General features: G+C 38.1%; 1 protein-coding gene across 2 annotated transcripts in view; it reads right to left on the bottom strand.

Annotated features, from left to right (window-relative positions):
- The window catches only part of CSMD3 (CUB and Sushi multiple domains 3), a 1328144-nt gene that overhangs the window by 93608 nt on the left and 1210771 nt on the right, over positions 1-23765 (bottom strand). For both annotated transcript variants that reach the window (XM_045286022.1, XM_030887469.2), the window contains 4 exons: positions 22610-22787; positions 21553-21698; positions 9324-9404; positions 8539-8652 (listed from right to left, as the gene is read on the bottom strand). In XM_045286022.1, the coding sequence (XP_045141957.1) occupies positions 8539-8652; positions 9324-9404; positions 21553-21698; positions 22610-22787 (519 nt within the window). The remainder of the gene's footprint in view (positions 1-8538; positions 8653-9323; positions 9405-21552; positions 21699-22609; positions 22788-23765) is intronic.

Below are 23765 nucleotides of genomic sequence, written 5' to 3'. Positions count from 1 at the left end.
TGTAGGCTCATAGATCTATTTCCCCATCCTCATATAATATATTTGCATATGTACATGCCTTTATCTAGAGCTCTATAAATGCCCTTTTTCTCCTCATTCCATTTCTTTCTTCAGAGCTTTCCCTGTCTCTGTCTTTCCTCATTCTCCAAGGTTCTGTCCACTTTGCTCTGCCTGCTCTGTTCTGCTCCTTCCTACCTTTTAGATTCCCCATCTCTGCTCCTCAAACACTCAGTTCTATCTAGTCTGTGGGGCCAGACAGGAAACTCTCCTCCCTCCAAGGATCCATTTCAGGCAAATCTCCTTTTGATTTCAGCAATGCGCTTAAGCCATGAGACTTGAATACATTTCTGGATCACCAATGACCTCCCTTGCCACCCCACCCGCTCCCAAGCATGTTATCTTCAGGCCAAAAATGATTTCAAAGCATAAGCTCTTCTTAGATCGTATGTAACAATACCAAGATACTAATGCCAGGCGCACGGAACTCTGGTGGAGGTGTAGCGGGTGCATTTGAATGCTAACTGCAAGGTTGGGATTCAAACTCATCAACTTCTCCACACAAACAAAAAAGTCCTAGAAGCCTTATATAGAATGGCTATAAATGGAAATAGACTAGATGGCTATGGTTGGGAATACCAGGCAAGCATGCACATACACACACACACACACACACACACACACAGAAACACACATACACAAACACACAGAAATACACACACACACACATAAATGCCATATTTTGATAAAACACCTTCATTATAATTAAAGCGCTTCATATGTATAATAAATTTAATTACTGGTATTGATAGCATAGTGTGTTCAATCAATATTTAAAACATGGATTAAATTGGGATTTTGAATCAGAATGTGACCCAGATGATCAAACTTTCATTACTCAAAATATGTCTTTTTCAGGCCAGATAGACAGGGGAATTGTTACATATAAGGGGGGATTTCAGGTCGTTTTCAAAACTCTGCAGTCCTAAGATGTCAGAAGAGTGCGAGGAGAAGATGACATAGAATAAACGGAACAAACAGGCTGTCCTTCCGTCAAAGGACATGTCTATGTGCCAGGCTGACGGAGTGGGCTAGAACAAAGTGCCCTGTGAACACAGAGAGAGCTCACTTGCTGGAACCACCTGGGGACTGAGCCTTTAATGGTTAGAAATGCATTCCCATGCCATTTCCTGATTCAATTATAATAAGTTATGTTTCACCCCTGAGTTAGCTTGCATTGTAACTTAATAATCACAATGCCGCTTTAGGCATAATTACTTCCGTTGTTTAATTTAAAGCTCCAAGAATACCTGCTGAAAACCAGATGAATCAATGTAAGATTTTTAGGTATAAGAATGCATACTTGGAGTGTTTAAATCTGTATGTTATAGTCATCAGAATAAAATACAGAGATATGACAAATGAGATTACTCTATAAACATGTCAATAACTTGGAAAGTAATACTTCCAAAAGTTAAAAAGGAAATCATCCACAATCAACACACAGTGGAAAACTAATAAAGATATAGTGATAAGTACTAAAAAATATTCACTGCCATTGACTCGATTCCCACTCAGTAATGAGGCTAAATCTAAGAACCATTGTCTTTTTTTCTTCAGTTAATAGTTCTTTAAAGTGAAAATGACTGTCTCAAATTCGATTTTGAGATGGCATGGCTAGACCAGGAAAATATTATGCTGATGGGAGTTAGACAATCATAAAGGGACAGGTGCTGTATGATGCCAGTATTAAAAATTAAAAACAAATATTTTCATCCAAATGAAACAAACTTCATGGTCATGGCACACAGGTAGGGTGGGGAGGGAAGACAGGGCAAAAGGCTAGGGGGTAGGTAGGTGGGGAAGACAGGGCAAAAGGCTAGGGGGTAGGTAGGTGTGCACTTGGGGGAAGAGGAAGATAGTATTCAATAAGAGGAGGAAGAGAAATTTCAGGGGAACATTATGGCACGCACGGAGGTGTGATAAGTAGCTGAAGTATTGAATACAAACTTGATGAGCTGAAATGTAAATATCCACCTTATTCAAAGTAAAAGATAAAAAATTTATATTAGTAATTGAATACATAGTGCCAGGCCATTCTGGATCTAAAATGAGAATATTGACCTTTGCTTTCCACAAAAATAAAAATGTTTTAAAAACAATGAGCTTGAATATTATTAAGGGAATGGACATTTTGAATCAAAGTTTGGTCACTGTAGTTGATGTGTGGCTAAGACAGACTGAAATAAAAGAAGTTTGTAACCATCTCAGAGAGGGGAGTCCTGCAGAAGGTTCAAAGGTCATCATTACCCCAGTTCCTGGTCCATCAATGGCACCTTGGCATGACAGAGCAAACATGTGCTACTTCTTTTCTGACACCTACATGAGTAGTGGGGCTGAAGCCCTAGTTTATCTACATGAGTAGGAGGTGTATGTAAATGGTTTATCTATATGAGTAGTGGGGGCTGAAGAGATACGAACCTTGGCTAACAATTACAGGCTGCTGATCGCATGTCTGACTACCTGTTGGTTTGGGAAATCCAGTGGGAAAACTTGCACTGCACTGTGTGCAATGGAATCTATCGCTTCTAGAATAGAGAGCCAGGTAGGGAGATCTGTAGGGTCCTGTCCTGATATAAAAGAGGAGACACTTGGAGAAGTGTTGCATTGCATTCTGACAGCTTTTAAGGCAGGACAACGACTCTTGATGGAACTCTTACTGTTGTTGTCAAGCCTGTTCTCTGTGAGTTTAAATCAACATGGTTGTCACAAATGTCAACACCAAGTACATGTATGTATGCCTTGAGCAGAATAAATATGCGGCACCCATTTATTTCATACACACACACACACACAATCATAGATACATACTATTGAGTCCATATAAGTCAATTCAATTCAATTCAATGTCAGTGATATATATATATATATATCCTAAATATATTATATAATGTGTATCTTAAATATTACACACAGGAAACCACTTATATATGTATATACAACTTTAACATTGACAAATTAATTTTAACCAAAATGCTTTGCTACGGTCCATAAATTATTTTCACATTGTCCAACCTATAGAAAGGCACTGACAACCACTGAGAAGAAGAGTTTATGTCCATTGAATAACACTGTCTTTTATCCCTGCCAAATCTACTGTTGTGAAATCAATTCAATTTATAGTGAACTTTTAGGACGGAGGAGAATAGACACATAAGACCGGCAAGGCTGTAAATCTTCACTGAACCATCTTGCCACACGTTTCCCCCAAGGAAAGGCTGAGTGGCTCCAATACTGATGTTTGGTTAGCAGGGGAACACTTTGAACACTTGCCACCAGGCATCCTCACTACATGTTACTGATGGTTAAGTGTATTTTGTGAAATATGTCATCTACTTGTCAAGACAACCATAAAAACAAGCAGAAGAAATCAGCACTATATTTATTCCCACTTTACATATGAGGAAACTGAAGGTCATGCAATCCTCAATGATTTGGCTAGGCCCCATGATTTTTCCCACCAAATGTGAGCATGAATTGCATGTCATTAGATAAAGTTCCAGGAAAAAACATCCTTGGAGTTGTCTTATACAGCTTATATCAGCCGTTCTCAACCTGTGGGTCGCGACCCCTTTGGAGGTCGAACAACCCTTTCACAGGGGTCACCCAATTCATAACAGCAGCAAAATTACAGTTATGAAGTAGCAACGATGATAATTTTACGGTTGTGGGGGGGGGTCACCACAACATGAGGAACTATATGCACGGGTCGCGGCATTAGGAAGGTTGAGAACCACTGGCTTCTATGTCGTGCGTAACACAAAATGTTTACATCTGACAGCTCATGTAAAGGATGGCAGCTTGGACCTACCCAGGAGGCTCAGGCAGGAAGTGCCGGTGATGTTTCTATACATGATAGCCAGGAAAACCTATGGATCAGTTCCATTCTGAAATGCATGGGATTGCCATTAGTAGGAATTCACCGAGCAGCAGAGCTTTGCTGTTGTTGAATTCTTTTATCCACATAAAGTGGTGGGTGATGTTGGCTGCCACAGAGTCGGTCTGACCCGTGGAGGCCCTGTGAACAAGTAACCACCCACTGCACAGTGCTGGCCCAGTCCTCAACTGTTCCCATGCAGGAGCCCATTGAGCAGTCAGGGTCTTCTTTTACACTGCCCATCCACTTTACCAAGCATGATGTCCTCCTCCAGGGACTGGTCTCTCCTGACAGTGTGTCTCAAGTGTGTAAGAATCCTTGCCATCCTTTCCTCTAAGGAGCACTCTGGCCTTGCCTCACCCCATACAGATCCATTTGTCTTCTTAGCTGTCCATCATACTTTCAATATTCTTCTCCAGCCCCACAGTTTAAATGCATCTATTCTTTTATGGTCTTCTTTATTCAATGTCCAACTTCCACATGTGTCTTTTTTTTTCTTCCCACGTGTGTCTTATACAATGGAAAATACCATGGCTTGGGCCCAGTAAACCTTAGTCCTCAAATATTTTTACAGCTGTTTTATTTACTTTGAATTTTTCCCCATCATTAAATAAAGACACCTAAGGCCCCAATCACACAGGCTTTACCAAACTCATGTCACAATGGTCGAATTCCCTCCAAGAAATCATCTTCACTTCAATCACATTTCGAGTGCCCTTGGACTTAAGGGGCCCATCTTGTGACAGTATCTCCAGCGATGTTCTGTTTCCTTTATTAGATTGTCAGTATTTGAAAATGCTTTGAAGCTATGTGACTTCTTCCTTCCAAGTAAGGAGCTAAGTCCTTCTTTGTTGTCTGTTCTCAGTCTGGAAGCTCCACTGACATCTACTCACTGTGGGTGACCCTGCTGGCATCTGAAATACCAGTGACATAGGTCCAGCATCACAGCAACACACAGATCACCACAGTACAACAAACTGATAGACAAGTGGTAGACATAATGCGGGGGTTTAGAAAAGATCCTGGGAAGAATACAAAAATTAATATCCCCTTTTAGAAAAAGTGAGACTATCAAGCAATTTGAAACAAAGTATATTGCTTCCAGCAAATTTCAAATTAATAATCATTTTGTAATCTCATGAATTAACTCACACAGAAATGTAAAGTCAGCATTTAGTTTAAATGTGTGGTCAATTAATTAATATAATAACCCTATCTAGACTCATATTGAGGCATGATTTATTAAGTTGTAGGCAAGGTGATATTATGAAACATGATGCATGTCACTTTTTATTGTCAGAGTAGGCAATAAGAAATCATAAGAAAGAACAATAAAATATGGTATTACTAAGCTACAGAGTCTGACTTTTTAAATAAAATACTGAAAATTTGTAAGATGAAGGATTGTTAAATATAAAGGTTATTTTGATGCTTTTGTTTATTTTATTTCAGCAAATGTTTATTGAAATTGGATTGAATAGAAAAAAAAGCAACTCTAAGTTTATCAGGTTCTTGAAAGAAGTCATGTCACATACCTGCGGATGTATATTTGTGTGTCTATTCAAGTTATTTTCTCGAGTACAATCACCCAAAAGCCTGAGATCCAATCTTCCCCATTAACACGTGTATCTTAATGTGACTCTGATATGGCTAAAGAAGAGCTATGTATGCGTGAAGGAAAATAGTTATGTATACTTGAATATTAGACACAGTAGAAGTAGTCCATAGGATTTTCAAGGCTGTAACCTTTAATGGAACCAATTGTCAGGCTTTCTTCCATGGGTCAATTGATAGGTTAGAAGCACCAGCCTTTTGTTTAGCAGGCAAGTGATTAATCAGCATAGGATCAGGGGAATATAAACACGCATCCCTTGCTATCGAGGCAACGATACCTCATAGCAACCTTATGTGACACAGAAGAATTTCCCATAGAGCTCCATGCTATAATATTGACTGAAGCTGCCTGCCACATCTTTTTCCAACAAAACCTCTTATCTTTCTGTTAGCGAGGATCTAGCACTTACCCATTGGACTGTGTTCCGTTTTTCTACGGCCACCAAGGCAAGTCCTTCTGGGGGTGAGCCTCTAGAGCAGCGGTTCTCAACCTGTGGGGAACGACCCCTATGGGGGTCGAACACCCCTTTCACAGGGGTCGCCCGATTCATCACAGTAGCAAAATTACAGTTATGAAGTAGCAAGGAAAATAATTTTATGGTTGGGGGTCACCACAACATGAGGAACTGTATTAAAGGGTCGCGGCATTAGGGAGGTTGAGAACCACTGCTCTATAGGGTTTCTGAGACTGTAAATCTCTATGGAAGTGGGCAGCCTCTCTTTCTTCAATAGATCAGCTGCTGCGTTTAAACTGCTCACTGCAGTTGGCAGACAAATATCTAACGCCCATCCCCACCAAGGCTCTTGGTGGTGTTTCCAAAACAAACCAAACTCACTTCCATTGGTCAAATCTGACTCAGCATCCCCACAGGGCAGAGCAAAATTGCCCCTGTGGGTTTCCAAGACTGTAAGTCTTCACAGGAGCTGAGCCTCATCTTTCTCACAAGGAGCTGCTGCTGGTGGTTCCCAACTGTGGACCTTGTTTGGACTCAGCAGTCTGACACATAACCCATGACCCCACCCCTCCCCCGCCTCCAGGCCCCTAGTGTAGCCAGGTGCTAAACTGCAGCCTCCAGGACTCCTTGAGTAGCATCTAACTATCAGCAATATAAAGGATACACTTAAGACTACCCAAATACCTTTAACATGATCTAAAACCAGTGATTAATATCAAGGGACATTCAAAACCATACGTCTAAAAGGATAATGGAGTGTGTGAACCAAAGCTCCCACTATCCCGAGGCCAGACCCCCTGACTGCGCTACTTTGTACCGCAATAGATGGTCCTGAATGGAGTGGAGGAGGGCAACCAATGTAGAACAAGACCAAAGGAAAGCCACACCTCAGTTAGTTTACTCCCCAAACTTCCCTTTCTCTGTGCCACATGGACTGTCACTGCTAGAAATGCTTCTATCTTCTTATAAAGATTCCAATTAGGTAGAACATTGAATTAAATGTTAATTCCTATCTGTAACACTTCTAGAATAATTAGATTTTTATTCAAAGCTTATTAAAGCATTTAAGATTCTGCACAAGAAAGAGATTTTTAAATTCTCTAAAATTAAAGAGTCTCTGATAAAGGAAATCACCCAAGAACATATGAGGATGAATAACCAAATTCAATGAACTTTTATTCAAATTATTCCTAATCAGGTACTGTGTGTCAAGTACTGTTCTGAGCCCGAGAGGATACACAGACAATAAATGATTCCCAATCATCACAATTCTCAGTCGTCATTGCAGGTCTTGCTCTTGTAACAGGGAAATCCCTGCAATCCACTTCCAACTGTCTTCGCCTCCTGTGCTTAAGTCACTCCCTAATTCCTTTACCAAAGTTTACCTTTCACTTGTCATTTGAAATTCATGATTCAGGAAGGAACACTTCCATCAGCTTTCCTTGATTCAAAACAGTTACAATTGATGTAGCTCCATAGGCCCATGGGTAATCGCCTACACACTATATTGCTATTAATGATTTGTCTGTGATACCACTTATTGGTGATCATCCCTACCCAGTAGGAACAATTTGCTACTTGTTAAGGTGTGGGGGGTTTTGGGGGTTTGTTAATATTCAGATCATCATATCACCAAAGCTCAAAAATGCTGAATGTATCTAGTGGCCCCAAAATAAACTTTCCAAGTAAAAGCAGTCAACACTGGAATCTTCCTCTAAACTGACCTCTTTTCCATCTTCATTCCCTCCTGTCAGATGAAGTCCAATGAAAATAGGCAGAAGTAGCTGAAGATTAAACTAGAAAAATGAAATTTTAGAATAATCAAAGATGTTTAAAATTAAATCTTAGAAATATTGGAATGGAAGTATGAGTTCTATGTTTTTTCTGTGCTGTCTACTCAGTGCTGACTCATAGCAACCCTTTTGAGCAGAGTAGAATTGTCTCATAGAGTTTCCTCGGCTAAGCTGTTGATGGGACTAGATCATAAGGTCTTCCTCTCATAAAGTCACTGGTGGATTTGAATCGCCGACCTGGTAATTAGCTGCCAACCTCTTCAAGCACTGAAATCCTAGGGCTCCTCGTGAGTTGTATAGAAACCAAACCCACTTGCTAGCAGGTCAGTTTTGACTCCGATGGACACTACAGGAGAGTGTAGCAGTCTTCCAGATGATTTGCAAGAAGGAACCTATCATATTTTTGCCCCACAAAGCAGCTGGCAGGTGAGAAACACCAAGCTTTTCGGTTCCTTTGGAGTTGTGTACATTATTGTTGTTGTGCACTCTCAAATAGGCTCTGACTGAGCCACTCTACAGCACCGACGGGATTTGACCCAGAGGGAACAGATGTCTCCCCAAAGAGCTGCTGGTTGGTGTGAACCAGCCACCATCTTTCAGTTAGCAGTCTAGTGCTTGCGAGGGTAAGCACTTACTTGCCTTAGCATTACTTTCAGGTAAATATTTTAATATCCAAATGAATTACATTTTCTCAATAAAAAATAAGACACATATTAAAAATAATAGTCATAGGAGTCACTACCTTGGCAGACTGGTGGCGCCCCATCCATTTGCAGGCGTTCCCCTAATCTGCAGGTCAGAATTGCATTACCCACCAAGGTAAATCCTGGGAGACACTGATATCGAATAATGTCACCTATTAGGCAAAACAGAGAAAGGGAGGTTTCAAAGTAATCAGTAAACATGTTAAAATGAACAGATATTTCCATTGTAGTCACACAATGTTTTCCTTTTTAATTGGTATTTTCTTTATAATTCTCAACTTTTAATATAATAATGTAATAGCAAGAATAGTGTTAATTGTATGGCAACATTAAAATATCTTTTTTATTATAATATTTTCAAACTATGAGACACTATCTGCATTACATTTCTATCCTAGTTTTAATAGAGCTTTATTTTATATCATAGTGTGCAAAATCAACCAACCTTTTCCAGGATATGGAAATGAAGCCTTTTTTATAAAACTCTCTATATAATTTATTCATACATAATGTTCAATACATAGAACTATAAGGCTAGAAACAGTAAAACAATAATTTGGGAAGACCCACTAGAATACACAGTAGAGTACATACTGTTGCACTATTTTCTAATTGCATATCACAGAAAAAAAGAAATAATTTTTCTTGACTGTATTTCCTTTTTCTTCTTTGACTACTATACATCATTAAGAATTATAAAACACTCCTATGAACTCAGAAGAATATCTTAAAGCAAATTTATACTATTCTTCACTTTATTTCTTATTAAGTAAAACTTTTTATTAATAGTATGTTTCTTTGAGAGTGATTTAGTAGACTGTACCTATTTCAAATTCATCATCTTCTGTCAAAATTTCAGCATTTGGTACAGGTGGTGGAGGTTGGCACACTCTTAGCTGATAAGCTGTAAAAAAACAAAAACAAAAAACCCCCTGTGTTATGCATTTCCAGAGCAATTATACATGCTCAGAAATATTTAAAAATGCAATCTTTTTATTTATAGGAATATAAGGTAATGATGGGATTTATCAAATTTTGATTATTTTATGTTTATTTAAAATATAATAATATTGAGAGAGAAAAATCATCATTCCTAATATGACAACCACTCTTCTCCTTAGTTCTCATTTCCTATCCTCATTCAAGTGTTTCTTGCCATGTATGTCATTACACCTCTATTCCTTCTCAGTGTGACCACAAGTCAGAATTACACATTTATATACAATTATCCTTTATTGGCTCAATACCTATCATTCTCACTTCACTTGGGATATATATAGATAGATAGATAGATAGATAGATAGATAGATAGATAGATAGATAGATAGATAGATAATGATGTTTCCACGCTGGAAGAATAATTTTGGATGTGGAGCTTTTCAGATAGAGGAACAACCTCTAACAAAAATTTGAGTAAAATATCAAGTCATTGAGTTATCATCATCTAACAAAAAATCATTTGTAAGTGGTTAATTGGCTAATAAGCTTCCAGGTTACCAATGGCATGGAGTCGAGACAACGGGTTTGTTTTTTTGGTGTTTTTTTTGGAAACTGTAGAAGAGTGATAAATCAAGGAAAACATGTTTCAATTTCCTGCTGTAAATCATTATTAGTCACTTCAAACATCTTCCTTCTAGCCCTCTAACTTGCTTATAAGGACCCTTGCGGAGCACCGAAGTTCATTTGCAAGTACAACTCAAAAGGTTAACACAAGAGACCAGACAAGGCTTTCTGAGAAAGAAGCCCAGGGCTGGCAATGATAACCTGGATTTTGAAGAACAAGTGTGTTGAACATAACATTAAAAATACTGAAAATTATTTTCCTAAGTGGATGCCTTCAAGGGGGTAAATTATTATTATAAATGTATGTAGTAATTGTGAGAAACACTTAGGACATGAGAGAAAAGTTAGAGAGGTCACAGGCATTCCTACGAAACTAGTTTCGGGGGAAGGTCATTTTGTCTGAACTTAATGTAGAGCAGAGATCCGCAAAGAATGACAGAGATGTTTGCCAGATGTGTATCATATTACTTTTGAAGGATGGAAAGAGATCTTTAATCTTCAGGCTCATCACTAATTTAGTTATTTAATGAAGAAGCACAATTTTAACAATGAACAATTCATGCCTCATGGCGTCTGTAGTACATTCTGAGAATGACCTCCGAAAGTCAGATATAGGTTTAAAAGGCAATAGGATGTAAATCATTGGCTCTCAACCTTCCTAATGCCACGACCCTTTCATACAGTTCTTCATATTGTGGTGACCCCCCAACCATAAAATTATTTTCGTTGCTACTTCATCACTGTCATTTTGCTACTGTTATGAATCTGGCGGCCCCTGTGAAAGTGTCATTCGACCTCCAAAGTGGTCGCGACCCACAGGTTGAGAACCGGTGATGTAAATGATTTTTAAGGAGGAATCTGATTTCAGAGGGATGATGTTCTCTTTCTAAGATCAAATGGATGAGCTAAACAAAACAAAATACAAACTTGTTGCCTTTGAATCAATTCCAACTAGTGGAGACCCCGGGCATTACAGACGGGAACTGGTCCACCGGTTATCAAGTACACTCAACAAGATCACTGGGCCTTTTGTTGGTAGTATCGCGGGATTATAACCACCACAATATTAAGTACAAACAAACAACAAAATCGAAACTGAAAAGTCACACTAAAATTACATTTCAGAATGCCTGGATCATTTTTCCAATTCACAGAGCCTGACTTTTAAACAAATTCTGGTTGAAAACTAAGCTACATTTTCTCCTACAGTAACCACATACCTGAATGGAAGTGTGAATCTGGTTTCTCTATATCCTAATTTTCTAAGGATACTATACCAGAATATTATAAGTTAGATGGACTTAGAGAACAGAAATAATATATCTAGTAGGCTAGGAGTTTAGATTAGGGCATCATGCTCTGAGTCTGCTCTAGGGGAAACTGCGCCCTTGTCCCTTTCAATTTCTGACACCCTCAGGCATTTCTTGGGGTCCCTTCGATGTAGAACCATTTTCACGTGGCCTCTTCCCTCTGTTTTTCCATTTGAGTCCCCATCAAGTGGGATTGGGACGTTTCCTACTCTCTTGGGAATGCCTGTTAATAGGGTTTGCAGACTGATTTTTTTCCAAACAAGATATGTTAAAAAATACTGGGTTTGGGGATTCAACATAAATTTTTGAGAAGCATAATTCAATCCATAATATATTGTTTTCCATAAATCAGTTTACAATGGCTTACAACTGTTTATTGCTCACATAGTCAACATATGCTTCCAAGGGAGACCAACACGTTATCTTAATTCTCAACACGCCTTAGAGGAGATATCTGCTGTGTTTTAACTAGGCTTTCCCCGGTCAACTCTTTGCTATGTAACGTCTTAACGTCACATGTGTAGTTCATGCTATCTCCTAAGCCTTGAAATGGGCACTATGACACAGCATTCAGTGCTTTACAGTCTGTGGTTGTCCCATTCTCATCTTTCGTGTTTTAAGTGTTAATATAGCTTGTGTGGGACATGTTTGAACTTTTTTTTTTTTTTGCATTTCATACAAGTTCTTATGTCATTTAATTTAATTATTAATTTATTAAATATAGCTTTATTCAAAGACTACTTAAGTACCAGCCACCATGATATATGCTTGGCCTCTAATGGTGATCAGAAATAACCCTGCCCGTATTGGTACTAATGGTCTAATGGACAGGTAATATGGTGGAGTGAGTTTTCTTAATACAGCTCTTCTACCCAAGTCTCTGTAACTCCCACCAAAGTATTTGGGTGGGAGAGGATTGGTCAGATTTCATTACCACCCCCAAGCTAGTAGAGGAGTGGGCCATCTTAGAAACAGCAGTATAGAGGAGCAAGAATGGAAGGACAAGTTCAAGATTGCTGTCTGAAGTGGTGGAGGCCACTGAGACTGGACATGTCTTAGACTGTGGCAAGGAGACTAAGAGGCACAGCACTGAGACTAAGGAGTAACTTCTCCTTATCTGGCCCAAGACAGTGATGGGGTGATAGAGTGACAGGTAGATTAGCTTCCTGACCCATAGAGACAAAGGCCAAGGGATCACTTGGCTAAGAGACTGAGACCCAGAGGGAGAGACGTGGCTCCCAGTGGATGAGAGGCGGAGAACCAGAGAGAGAGTTAGCTGCTGGCAGAGAAGTGTTGCATGTTCACAAGAAAACCCTTAATAAACAGCCACTGTCTGTTGAGAACTTTGAGCCCGCTCGACGCTAAATGATAGACCATAACATATAATGTGGAACTGCTAAGCACAAACAACTTGACTACAAAGTGAAATTCAAGGTTCCTCTGGATCTTTGGGGAACAAAACAAAAGCAAAACACCTCTGGAAATCAAGTCTGAACACTGAAAAACAAAAAAACAATGTTTAAACCTTCCACATTGTGGGGATAAGGGGGAGAGGGGACGCCACAAATCATCACAGATAGGCGCAATTGTACAGTGAAAATAAATAAGGATTATAGTAAAGCCATAGAGAGCACGAGAGGTAAAAGATAGAGTCAAGTAATGGAGTCAGACACAATTCATGGTAACATTGTTCACCTCAGCCCTGCTTGATGGTCCTCATGGTGGGAACCTGGCCATGAGAGCTGGAGCAGCTTCAGGGACCAAGAACCAGGGAGCCTCCCCTGGCCCGAGAGCCAGAGAGGGCCCCAGGAAGCCAGGAACCAGGAGGGCTTCCCGGGTTCTGGAGAGAGCTTCTACTTTATTGCCAACCAAGCATTATATCACTTTAGGGGGACATGATTATAGAATCACACGTCACAGAAAGGGGCAGTACATTAGGCATACACATTGTAGGAAGGGGATCTATGATAGGCATAAGCGTAACAGGAAGGTATGAGCTAGGGGGGTGCCTATGGGAATGGGAAGGTCTAGGGGTATACATCTGACAAGATGGGCAGACCCTAGATTTACAATGGCAGCCTAATCTTGGTCATCCTTGGGCGGGTTTTACCTCTCTGGTGTCTCCTACAAGGAAACAGACAACTACATCCTTATCAGAAGGGAGTGGGCCCTACTTGTTGTGGGATAAACAGTGGTGTCTGCTTGGTCTAGACAGCTGATAACTCTCAGGGAGAATGACCTCCAGTCCACTCCTGATGACCTCCAAGTGTACAGTCATTCTCAAGCAGCTAAGTCTGGCATATATTTGGGGGAGACAACTTGGGAGAAATCCTTTTGTTTCCTATACCACATGACCAAGAACTTTCCATCTCAAGCAATACGGGTGACTGTCACTTCTTTAACAAATATGGGTTAGCTGAGCTTCATTTCTTCCACATCTAAAAACTAATTTCATTGAATTGCTTCACTTTTGTGATCACACTATATCCAAAGCAAGACAATTAGCCATCCTCAAAATCATTCAGCACAAGCCCAGATTCTATAACGAAGGCTCTCTCCAAATAGCTGGTTACTGAGATACTACAAGTTCTCTTTTCTTGTTGGTGTACAGTTTCACTAACTACAATGAGATAATGGTTTTAACAAATACAGTATTCCTGCTTGTCTTTGGCTGGAGGAAACCTATGGCAGACAGCTTAAGAAATAAAATATAACAATATAACAATGGTTATGCACATACAGGGAAATGTCAAAAGATAGTATATAATTTTCACATGAGTTTCCAATGTCAGCTTTTAATCATTTAAGCAATATTAAATGACATTATCGTGTCCTTAGAATAGTTTCACCAGCTTGCTTATTTGCCTTTGACTTTTAGTTCCATCATTTTAATTAACATATACATATATATATTTTAATGACATCTAGGAAGACATTTTTGTATTATGTCCATACATGCGATGCTTTCTTGGACATCACACAACGCAACACTTTCTGAGTTCAATGTGGTATCTATTGTGTATATGAAAGAACACCAGGTCTTGAAGGTGTGTGAGGCAAAGGACTCACACAGTTATAAGAAACAATGACTTACATTTGATATAATAAGTGATTTCATATCTACAAGCAGCCTTTTTTAGGACAGGACTTTGAAAAGTTAAATGTATTTATTCCCAAATACAGCATTCTTTTCAAAGGTGCACAAAACTTAAAGGATGACCTAAAAGATAGTTTGGGACTTTCAAAAGTGTATATTAAAAATAATCTGACAATCTATTTATAATCACTTACTCTCTAACAGAAGATCTCTTGTAGCAGAAAACAAGAGATAACCTGAGTTATAAAATCATATATGCCCTTCAAAACATCTTCTGAATGTCAATTGAGATTTTCTAATACTGTAGCAGCTTGGCAAAGTACCGGGTCTATAAAGACAGGAAGGTCCTCAATGAGATGGATTGAGCGAATGGCAGCAACAATAGGCCCAAACATAACAATGATCGTGAGGATGGCTCAGGGCTGGGCAGTTTCATTCTGGTGTATAGAGGGCACTAGGAGCCAAGAGCTGACCTGACAGCTTCTAACAACAATACTGTGACACTATAAAGAGAGGTATGCACTGATGATGGATTTAACCATCTGAAAGTTGTAACTTCTATGTTTAATTAATACGTAGATATTCTCGTTGTATTATAATTCCCTATGTTCTCTAGCTAACATAAGTCAGACTCCAATAAGATATAACAGTTCTTGGCATAATCACCAGTATACAAATAAGCAAACTCACTGCCTTAGAGTTGAAGCTACTCATAGGGATGCTACTCACAGAACAGGGCAAGACTGCCCCTGTGAGTTTTGGAGACTGTAACTCTTTTCAGGGGTAAAAAAACATGGTTTTCTCCCGTGGAAGGACTGATAGTTTTTTTTCATTCTTCTTATTTTTTTTAAATTAAAAGATCATTTTAGTGGGGGTTCTTACAGCTCTTATAACAATCCATACATGGATTGTATCAAGTGTATTTGTACATATGTTGCCATCACTATTTGCTAAACGTGTACTTTCTATTGAGCCCTTGGTTTCAGCTCCTCTTTTTTCCCTCCTTCCCACCACCCACCTTCGTGACTCCTTGATAAATTATAAATCAGTGGTTCTCAACCTTCCTGGTGCCACAACCCTTTAATATAGTTCCTCATGTTGTGGTGAACCCCCAACCATTAAATTATTTTCGTTGCTACTTCATAACTGTAATTTTGTTACTGTTCTGAATCATAACATAAATATCTGATACACAGGATGTATTTTCATTGTTACAAATTGAATACAACCACAGCTGAATATAAAAAGACCGATCAGCATCCAGATTTTCCCATGGTACAGATTTTTTTTTGCAATAGTTGATGATTTTACAGTACATGATTTTACATTTGCCCAGTAATTATAATTCATGAAGTGTTGTTTTATTTCCAATACTGCTGCGTTCAACATAGTAGCTGCTTTTAACGGAGTAGCTACTTTCAACACAGCAGCTGCTTTCTGCACAGCAGCTGCTCTCTACACAATAGCTGCTCTGTACACATGTGTGACTGGTTCACATAAGTACATTATGGCACCAACCTTGTCACATACAGCTGTATTTGTATGGGGTGTGTGTGATGGGGTTGGTGTGATGATGTCATTAGGCCGGGTACTCGTTTGTGGGTGTACCAGCATGTAGGCAAAATCGCCTGGAGACTGATAGAGGAGCGGTGTCTCAGTTCCTAAGACTATCAGAAATATGTGTTTTCCGATGGGTCTTAGGTGACCCCCGTGAAAGGGTCTTTCGACCCTTAAAGGGGTTGCGACCCACAGAATGAGAACCGCTGTTATAAATTATTATTATGTTCCTATCTTATACTGAAACTTTCTCCCTTCCCCCACAGTTTTTGTTGTCAGTTCCCCGGTGGGGGGAAGGGGGGGTGAAGGTGATGAAGGTGGTGGTGGTGGTGGTGGTTTGGGTGGCTATGTGTCGATCATTTGATTGGTTTCCCCTTCGCCCCCACCTCTCCCCACATTCCCCCTACCCTCCTGGTGTTGCTACTCCTATTCCTCTTTCTGGATTCCATGTGTTGTGAGCTCTTATCTCTTCTCTGTACCTGTGCACATGCTCCGGTCTAGTACACAGTGAAAGGCAGTACCGGAGTCATGATAATGGGAGGTGAGGAAGCCTCAAGGAACCAGAGGACTATTGTGTGTTTCATCAGTGCTATACTGTGCCTGGTTGACTCATCCCTTCCTTGTGACCCTTCTGTGAAGGCATGGCTATCAAAAGATATAGCACCTGGGTCTTAAAAGGCTTGAAGTTAAAAAAGCGGCCATCTAGCAGAGAAGCAACAAGCCCACAGGGAAGAAGCACACCAGCCTGTGAGATCATGAGGTGTCATTGGGACAGGGGAACAGGCATCAGAAGACCCCAAGCAAACAAACAAACAAAAAACCATATTGTTGAGAATGAGGCTGTTGGAGCAGAGACCCAAAACCCATCTGTGGCTGATGGTTTCAAAACACTCGCCTTGCAGTGAGTAGCCCAAGAGCAACCACCGCACCACCAGGGCTTCACAATAACCATAGCACACACTAAAAATCCTAAACCAAAGAACACCTTGAACTGTGATGGAGCTATTAAGGTGCCATTGTCAGCTTGTAGGTCATGGGCATGAAAAGCACTAAGAAACGAAAAGCATTAAGAAGGTATAATTAGAAAGTATTTTCTTGATAATGAGACTTGCTGAAAAGGAACATCATTTTTGCCAAATTCAAAGAAAATTTAGTTTTACATCCCATTAAATATTATCTATATATAATACTAGCTTGGAATGTTCTCTGACACTTAAGAGTTACTCAATAAATTTTAGCTATTATTATTATTGCTACTCTTGTTTTCATTATTTGAAAGCGGTCGCTCTGGCCACAGGCAGACCTGTTTTAAATTCTAGCCAGTCCCCTATTTATTAATTCGCAGGCTTTGTGCAGGTTATGTAATTTTTCATTTAGTTCGTTCATTATTAAAATGGAGATAATACTACTTACTTTGTAAAGTTATTACAAAAATTATCAATAATACATGAAAAGCAGCTAGCAAAGTGCCTAGCATATCAGATGCCAGTAAGTGGTAGCTATTCCTATTATAGTGACAATTAAACAAAGTCACTTTCTGCAAAACAAGAAGTTAAAACTAGCTTTGTGTAACTTACTTTCACAGGGTCATAACCTTGACATGTTATTACTTATGGTAAGTCAACCCAATCTTGGCTGTATATCAAGAAAACTAAACTCTTACTTTAGGGAATTACAATTCCAGCAACAGAGAAAGGTAAAAACATTTCTTCAGATGAAGAAGAGAGGATTCTCTCAGGTAAAATGTTTCAACATTTATGCTTGTCCTATATTTTTCATTGCACAGAACTTTCATTTTTCAAAGCTTTTTTATTAATGCCATTTTTGATCATGAAAGCCTTTATGAAGGTGATGATATATAAAAAGAGATAGATACCATAAAGACAGTATAGATGAAATAAAGTTAAGTTAGAAAAAAACAAAAAGATTTTATTCCAAGTATACTTTAAAACATATTAGTAAACAAAAATGAACACTGTGATTATAAGAAATATGTCCCCCCAAATCTGTCAAATTTATAAAGTAAGTATCCAAACTCCTGAGAAAATCAGTTGGGAGTCCTTTGGTACGCTATAGCAGAGAGAGCTATTAAATCAATGAGAATTAAAAAAAAAAAGAGTAGGGAGTAAACCATTACATGCTTAAGTATATAAAGTAATTAATCAGCTTCCAACAAGTGTTAAAAATAGCAAATTATGTTCCTTATGAAAGAACACCAAATGTTCATTGCCACATGTTTTTTAATCATTAAAAGAATTCATTTTGGCATTGAACAATCTACTCAATCTTGGCTTCTGAAATAAACCCAATAGTATTTTAATTCTCTTAATATTGACTTGAAAACAGTCATCTATTTTCTATGAGGGAATGGGCATACATTTACCTATTTTTTAATTGATTAAAAAGGCTATTAATTGAAATAGTCTTGATAAATACACTATTAATACAGGTCAAATAAGCTTCTATCAATTCATTTTAATGCAGTATATATGACTAAAACATATAAATAACTTTTAATAAAATGTTAAAGGGATTAAAAGAAGAAATGTGATCTTGCTCTCAGAAAACTATCTACTCTCATGAAACCAGTATGATAAATAAAAGACTAAGCTACATTATAATCAGGTTCTCAACACTTGGTGAATGTCATCACTATGATTTCAAATTACGAAACAGAAGAGTTAGAACTTCAGACAAGGCTACCTGAAGAATCAAAGATGAATACTTGATTGGGATGCATTGGGTTGGGAGTGATGATGTGATTTAAAATTTAAAGGCCAGAGAGACAACGAAAGAACCAAGTTTATTGGCTCAGAGTAGGCATGGTGTGTGTGTATGTGTGTGAAGACTTGGTTAACCAGATTATAAAGTGGCTATAGATTGAATACAATGTAGATATTGTGCATTTCTGAAAAGTTGAGTTAGGATGAAATTGGGTTTTATGAAAATTACCAGAAAAGGGCCAATGAATTATATGTTTAGCTTTATCATGAACCCTTGATACCCTGACAAATTTTAAAGTTAATTTAAAGTTTGGGAAAAATATCTAGGGACGTTGATTCAAATGTTAGGCTTCACTGGGCTCTGGAAAGTGCCTTATTTTCACATTGAAAGTACAGACATAAAAATAAACATCCTATTAGAAAATGAAAATATTTGATGACATTCAGCATCTTATTAGCAACAATTTAATGTGGCAGAACCTATCATATGCTAACTATAAAGGATATAGCTGTATGTGTGGTACATCATTCAATGATCTCGGCAATTACATTGCTTGGAGCCTGATGCTGCAGGGGTTACTCCTTAGGCTGTGTTCTGCAAGGCCAGCAGTTCACAACCACCATCAGCTCCTTGGGAGAAAGACGGGTTTTCTAATCCTGTAAACAGTTCCAAATTCCAAACTCACTTCCAGGCTGAACCATAGTTATCCCTACCCCAGGTGAGTTTCTTAGTCTCAGCCACTCACAGCAACAGTTCTAACCTGCTCTATAAGGTTACTATGAGACAATAGGAACTTAATGGCAGTGAGTTTGTTTGTATGTTTGGCTTTAGAGCTAAGGAAAGTGAAGGGCTACAGAGTAGGTACACTGACCAAAGTCAACTGAAAATCAAAGCTGAACAAACATTTGGTCTGGCTTATGCGGATCTGATACAATTTTTATCATACATGATTACCATGTAGATTCTAAACTAAGGTGTATATATACAACCGTGTCCATGTAAATCTATGCTCATTGAGTGTGGATACATTACATACATTCTGTCATGTAATTTCTATCTGAAAACACACTGACATACATTTTTTCTGACATTATTTTCCCTTTGAAATGTCTCCTAAGTATTTTAAGAAGGTGACTGACTGTATCTGTAAGATTAACATAGTTTTATAATATACTGATGAATACTCCTTTTTAATTACTTATTTGAACAAGGCACAAACATAATGAGCATTTAGACATGGGTCCATGAGGGTAAAAAATATACATAATATATCTCAGCAACTAATTCATCTTTGATATTACTAATCAATTAATCATGTACTGGTTTCTACATTATGGTTATGTATCAAACTAGTAAGACTATCATTACAGTATGAGGTCGTATCTACCTGACGCCCTGGTGGGGCAGTGGTTAATTCCTCGCTCCTACGGCCTGCATCAGTGAGTGAGCAACTCAACAGGAAAAGGGTAATGAATTGTTCAAGAGATACACAATGTTGTCTACTTGTTTCTAATTGTCTATGCTGGAGTGTGTGTGCACTTCTGGCAGCTGTGAAGCAGTACAGGATGCAAAACAACTCACCACTGTAATCAAGTCAATTTGGACTCACATCGACCCCTAGAGGAGAGGTCATTTCCGAGAGGTCATCGTTACAGAAGCTGGTCATCGTTCTCCTTAGAAGAGGCTACGGGTTTGCGCACCAACCTTGCAGTCAGCAGCCAGACACTTATAACAACTATTTTACGAGGACTCTTTATTAATTATGCCTCATCTGCTGACTGACAAATGTTCAGATTAAGTAAATAGAATAGTTTATGGTCATTTCTCAATTTACATACCCAATCCTGATGTTCATAATCATATTTCACATACCATAGTTTTCATGGAATGTAAGCTTTAAGTATGAAAGATTTTGTTACTTTTATGTTAAAAAGATGAAAACCATTAACCTGTAAATTATATAATGTATAACATACATGTTCACTTTGAATATTTTTATTATGCTTTGCAAATTTAATTTAGTAGATTGCTAATCTTGTGACCTATTTTGGAATTGGTCTGACAATGTTTTATGAAGGAAAATGATTTTTTTCTGAAAGTACGGCCATAACAGATTAAATAACACAATCACTAAAAGCTAATATTTTCTGATTTGTAATGAATAAAATATATTTTTGTTACAGGAAAAAGGGAAAATAACAACAGACTCTGTGAAACCTCTGAATGCCCTTTCCTAAAAGTAATACCACTTGGACCAATTTTACACAAAGTAAACTAGACTCTTTATAAACCATTCTATAGGAGTGAATACTATGAACTTAGTGATCTGAAATAGCTTAAAAATCCAAGACTCTAGAATATAGTTTTGAAACACAATTAACATGAATGACTAATCTTATCCAAAGCGTAAAGATATTTGATGCTAATTTTAGAAAGAGGCACAGAAGTTTGAATAGATTAAAGATTTTGTATTAAAAAATCTATTGATGTTTCAAAATTACATGCACTCAAATATGAACAGCTGGCTCTCGTTTATGGGTTTCCATGTAAAAAAAATGATTATTTTCTAATAGATAATTACTGACTGATTTATTTCCTATTTCCGCTTGCTCACATTTTAATGTTCCTAAATGCTTGGACGAGGTTATCATTTGCAAGTAAATGTAGTGAAAATGCTAAAGTTACAGTGATATAAAATGTCAAAATTTAATACTTTTCAATTATTGGTTAAAATATATTTAAAATTTCTGAAACAAATTAAACAATGCCAAATGAAATGCAAACTTTTAGAGAACACCAACCGTGATAACTAAGCACAAAAAATCCACTGGTCGTGAAATCACTGTGGAATTTGATTAGAATCTGATTTGAGGTGCTATACACAGATTCCAAAGCTGTATTTCCACTGAACTGACCGATCTGGGGTGAGTTTTGGTCTGGCCCATCCCTGTTGAAAGAGAGAGAGACAGAGAGAAATTATATATTTAGAGGGAGAGTTTAATACAAGTTTAATGAAAGAAGTACATGTGAGATGGTCAAGAGGTAGATGAATAAAGTAAACAATAAGCAGCAAATCAAAGGGATATATATTGTATGTCTATTTAGGTGATAACATATTTTAAAATGCAAAGTATAAAAATAGACCTCATTTTGGCCTATAGGAAATGGGCCTCTATTAGTTTTAATCAATTACATTGTTTCATTTCCTGACTACCACATCCTGTTGCTCTTCCGTACTTTATTTCACTCAACTCTTGCGGACACCATCACAGAGTAGCACTGCCAACCAGGTTTTCTTTACTGTAGCCTTGTTTTGTACCAGTAAGGACCCTGAGCATAACATAGGAATCCTACAATTGTTTTATTAACCACCTGCCAATAATGAATATAGAGTTTTTATAATACATTTAAAATCAAGAGATTTCTCTCAATAACATTGTTATCATTAATAATGTCATATTTTATGAGAAAGTTTATGATAGAAAATGAGTAGTGACCAAGAACAATTAGTTAAATATAGGCTCTTACATTTCATATGCTTATGCATACAGATCTTTCTTATTTTTAACTTACACCTCCACTAGTTCTCTTGTTGCGTGCTAATTTAAAAGCAAACTTTAAGACATCCATGAAGTTTTTATTCCACAGTGCTTAGCTACTTCATGAAAAAACAAGTCAAAACATCTTTCTCCTGCTTATTTCATTCTGCAAATCATATGTACTGTCACTCTCAGTTACTCACACCAATTCAAATATCAGATGGCAATTTGTAACAGAGGATTGGGGTATATTTTCATTCCTACCTTGTTCCACTGTTTTATACAGTTAAATCAACCCAAAGCAATGGTCCTAGCTTACCATACAGTAATGAAATCATAGATTGGCTCTGTTTGAAGAACTGTAAAATTGATGTAGATCCCATTCCCGGGAGGTACTCTTACAAGCCAAAAACAGTCTTGAAAATTTGGATATTCATCAGGATATCCCGGTGAGTAAATGGTGCCATTCATTGCAGTAATATTTCCACCACAAAGAGCTAGCGAAAAGGCACAGATTGAAATGTTCTTTAAATAACAAAACTTACTATAAACAAACACACCACAACCCTTAAGCAGTATACAATCCATGTATGTCTTGTATTTCCACCCTAATTGAAGTGTATAAATCGAAGTTGGCAACCATTGCACAAAATATAACCCTGTACCAAACCTTTTGCCGTCAAGTTGATTGTAACTCACAATCATCACAGAGGGTTTAAAAGACTGCAGTCTTTACAAATGCAAACGTCCACATCTTTATTCTGCAGAGTGGTGGTGGGTTTGAATTGACAACCACTCGTCTAGCAGTCAAGGGCATAGACACTGAAACACCATGGCTCCTCACACAAAATATGGTCAACTCTATTCCAGGATGTTACAGAGCTATTATTAACAATGACCGTACTAATAAATCACAAGAAGCTTCCTTTCCCCCAAAATTCATTAATAAAAGTATACTCCATTTTTTTTGGGGGGGGGGTGTCATATCATATATAAGAAGTTCAAGCCTTTTCATCTTTAAAGGAGCTTCCTAGAGGGCAGGCACTCAAATTCAGAAGCAATTCCTTAGTTGCTGTTTTATACCCTTGTGACTACTGAACAATTGCACAACCCTTTTATCCAGACAAGATTCACACACATAGGAAAAACCCTGAAATGGTCATTAAGTAAGGTTAGCACCTGAAAAAATCCATTAAGTAAGGTTAGCACCTGTGCCAACAATGATGACATCAACTAATTACTATGAAGTTTTAGGGGTTTGGTTTGGCTTGGTTTTTCTGGGGATGGGTGTCGATGAGATGGCAAATTTTTCAATCGTTTTCATTCACAAGGACAGAACCTTGCCTACCAGATGCCTGCAGTCATTATAAATCAGCTCACTTTCACGGACTTCGAGTCCATGCAAACTCAGGGGCACCCCTGTGAGTTTCTGAGACTAACTGTTCACGGAAGGAGAAACATCAGACTTTCTCCCA

The sequence above is a fragment of the Echinops telfairi genome, unplaced genomic scaffold, assembly GCF_000313985.2.
Source record: "Echinops telfairi isolate 266 unplaced genomic scaffold, ASM31398v2 ScPeMD7_1;HRSCAF=3_0, whole genome shotgun sequence".
In the NCBI taxonomy this organism is placed as follows: domain Eukaryota; kingdom Metazoa; phylum Chordata; class Mammalia; order Afrosoricida; family Tenrecidae; genus Echinops; species Echinops telfairi.
This window is presented reverse-complemented; position numbering and strand designations above follow the sequence as displayed.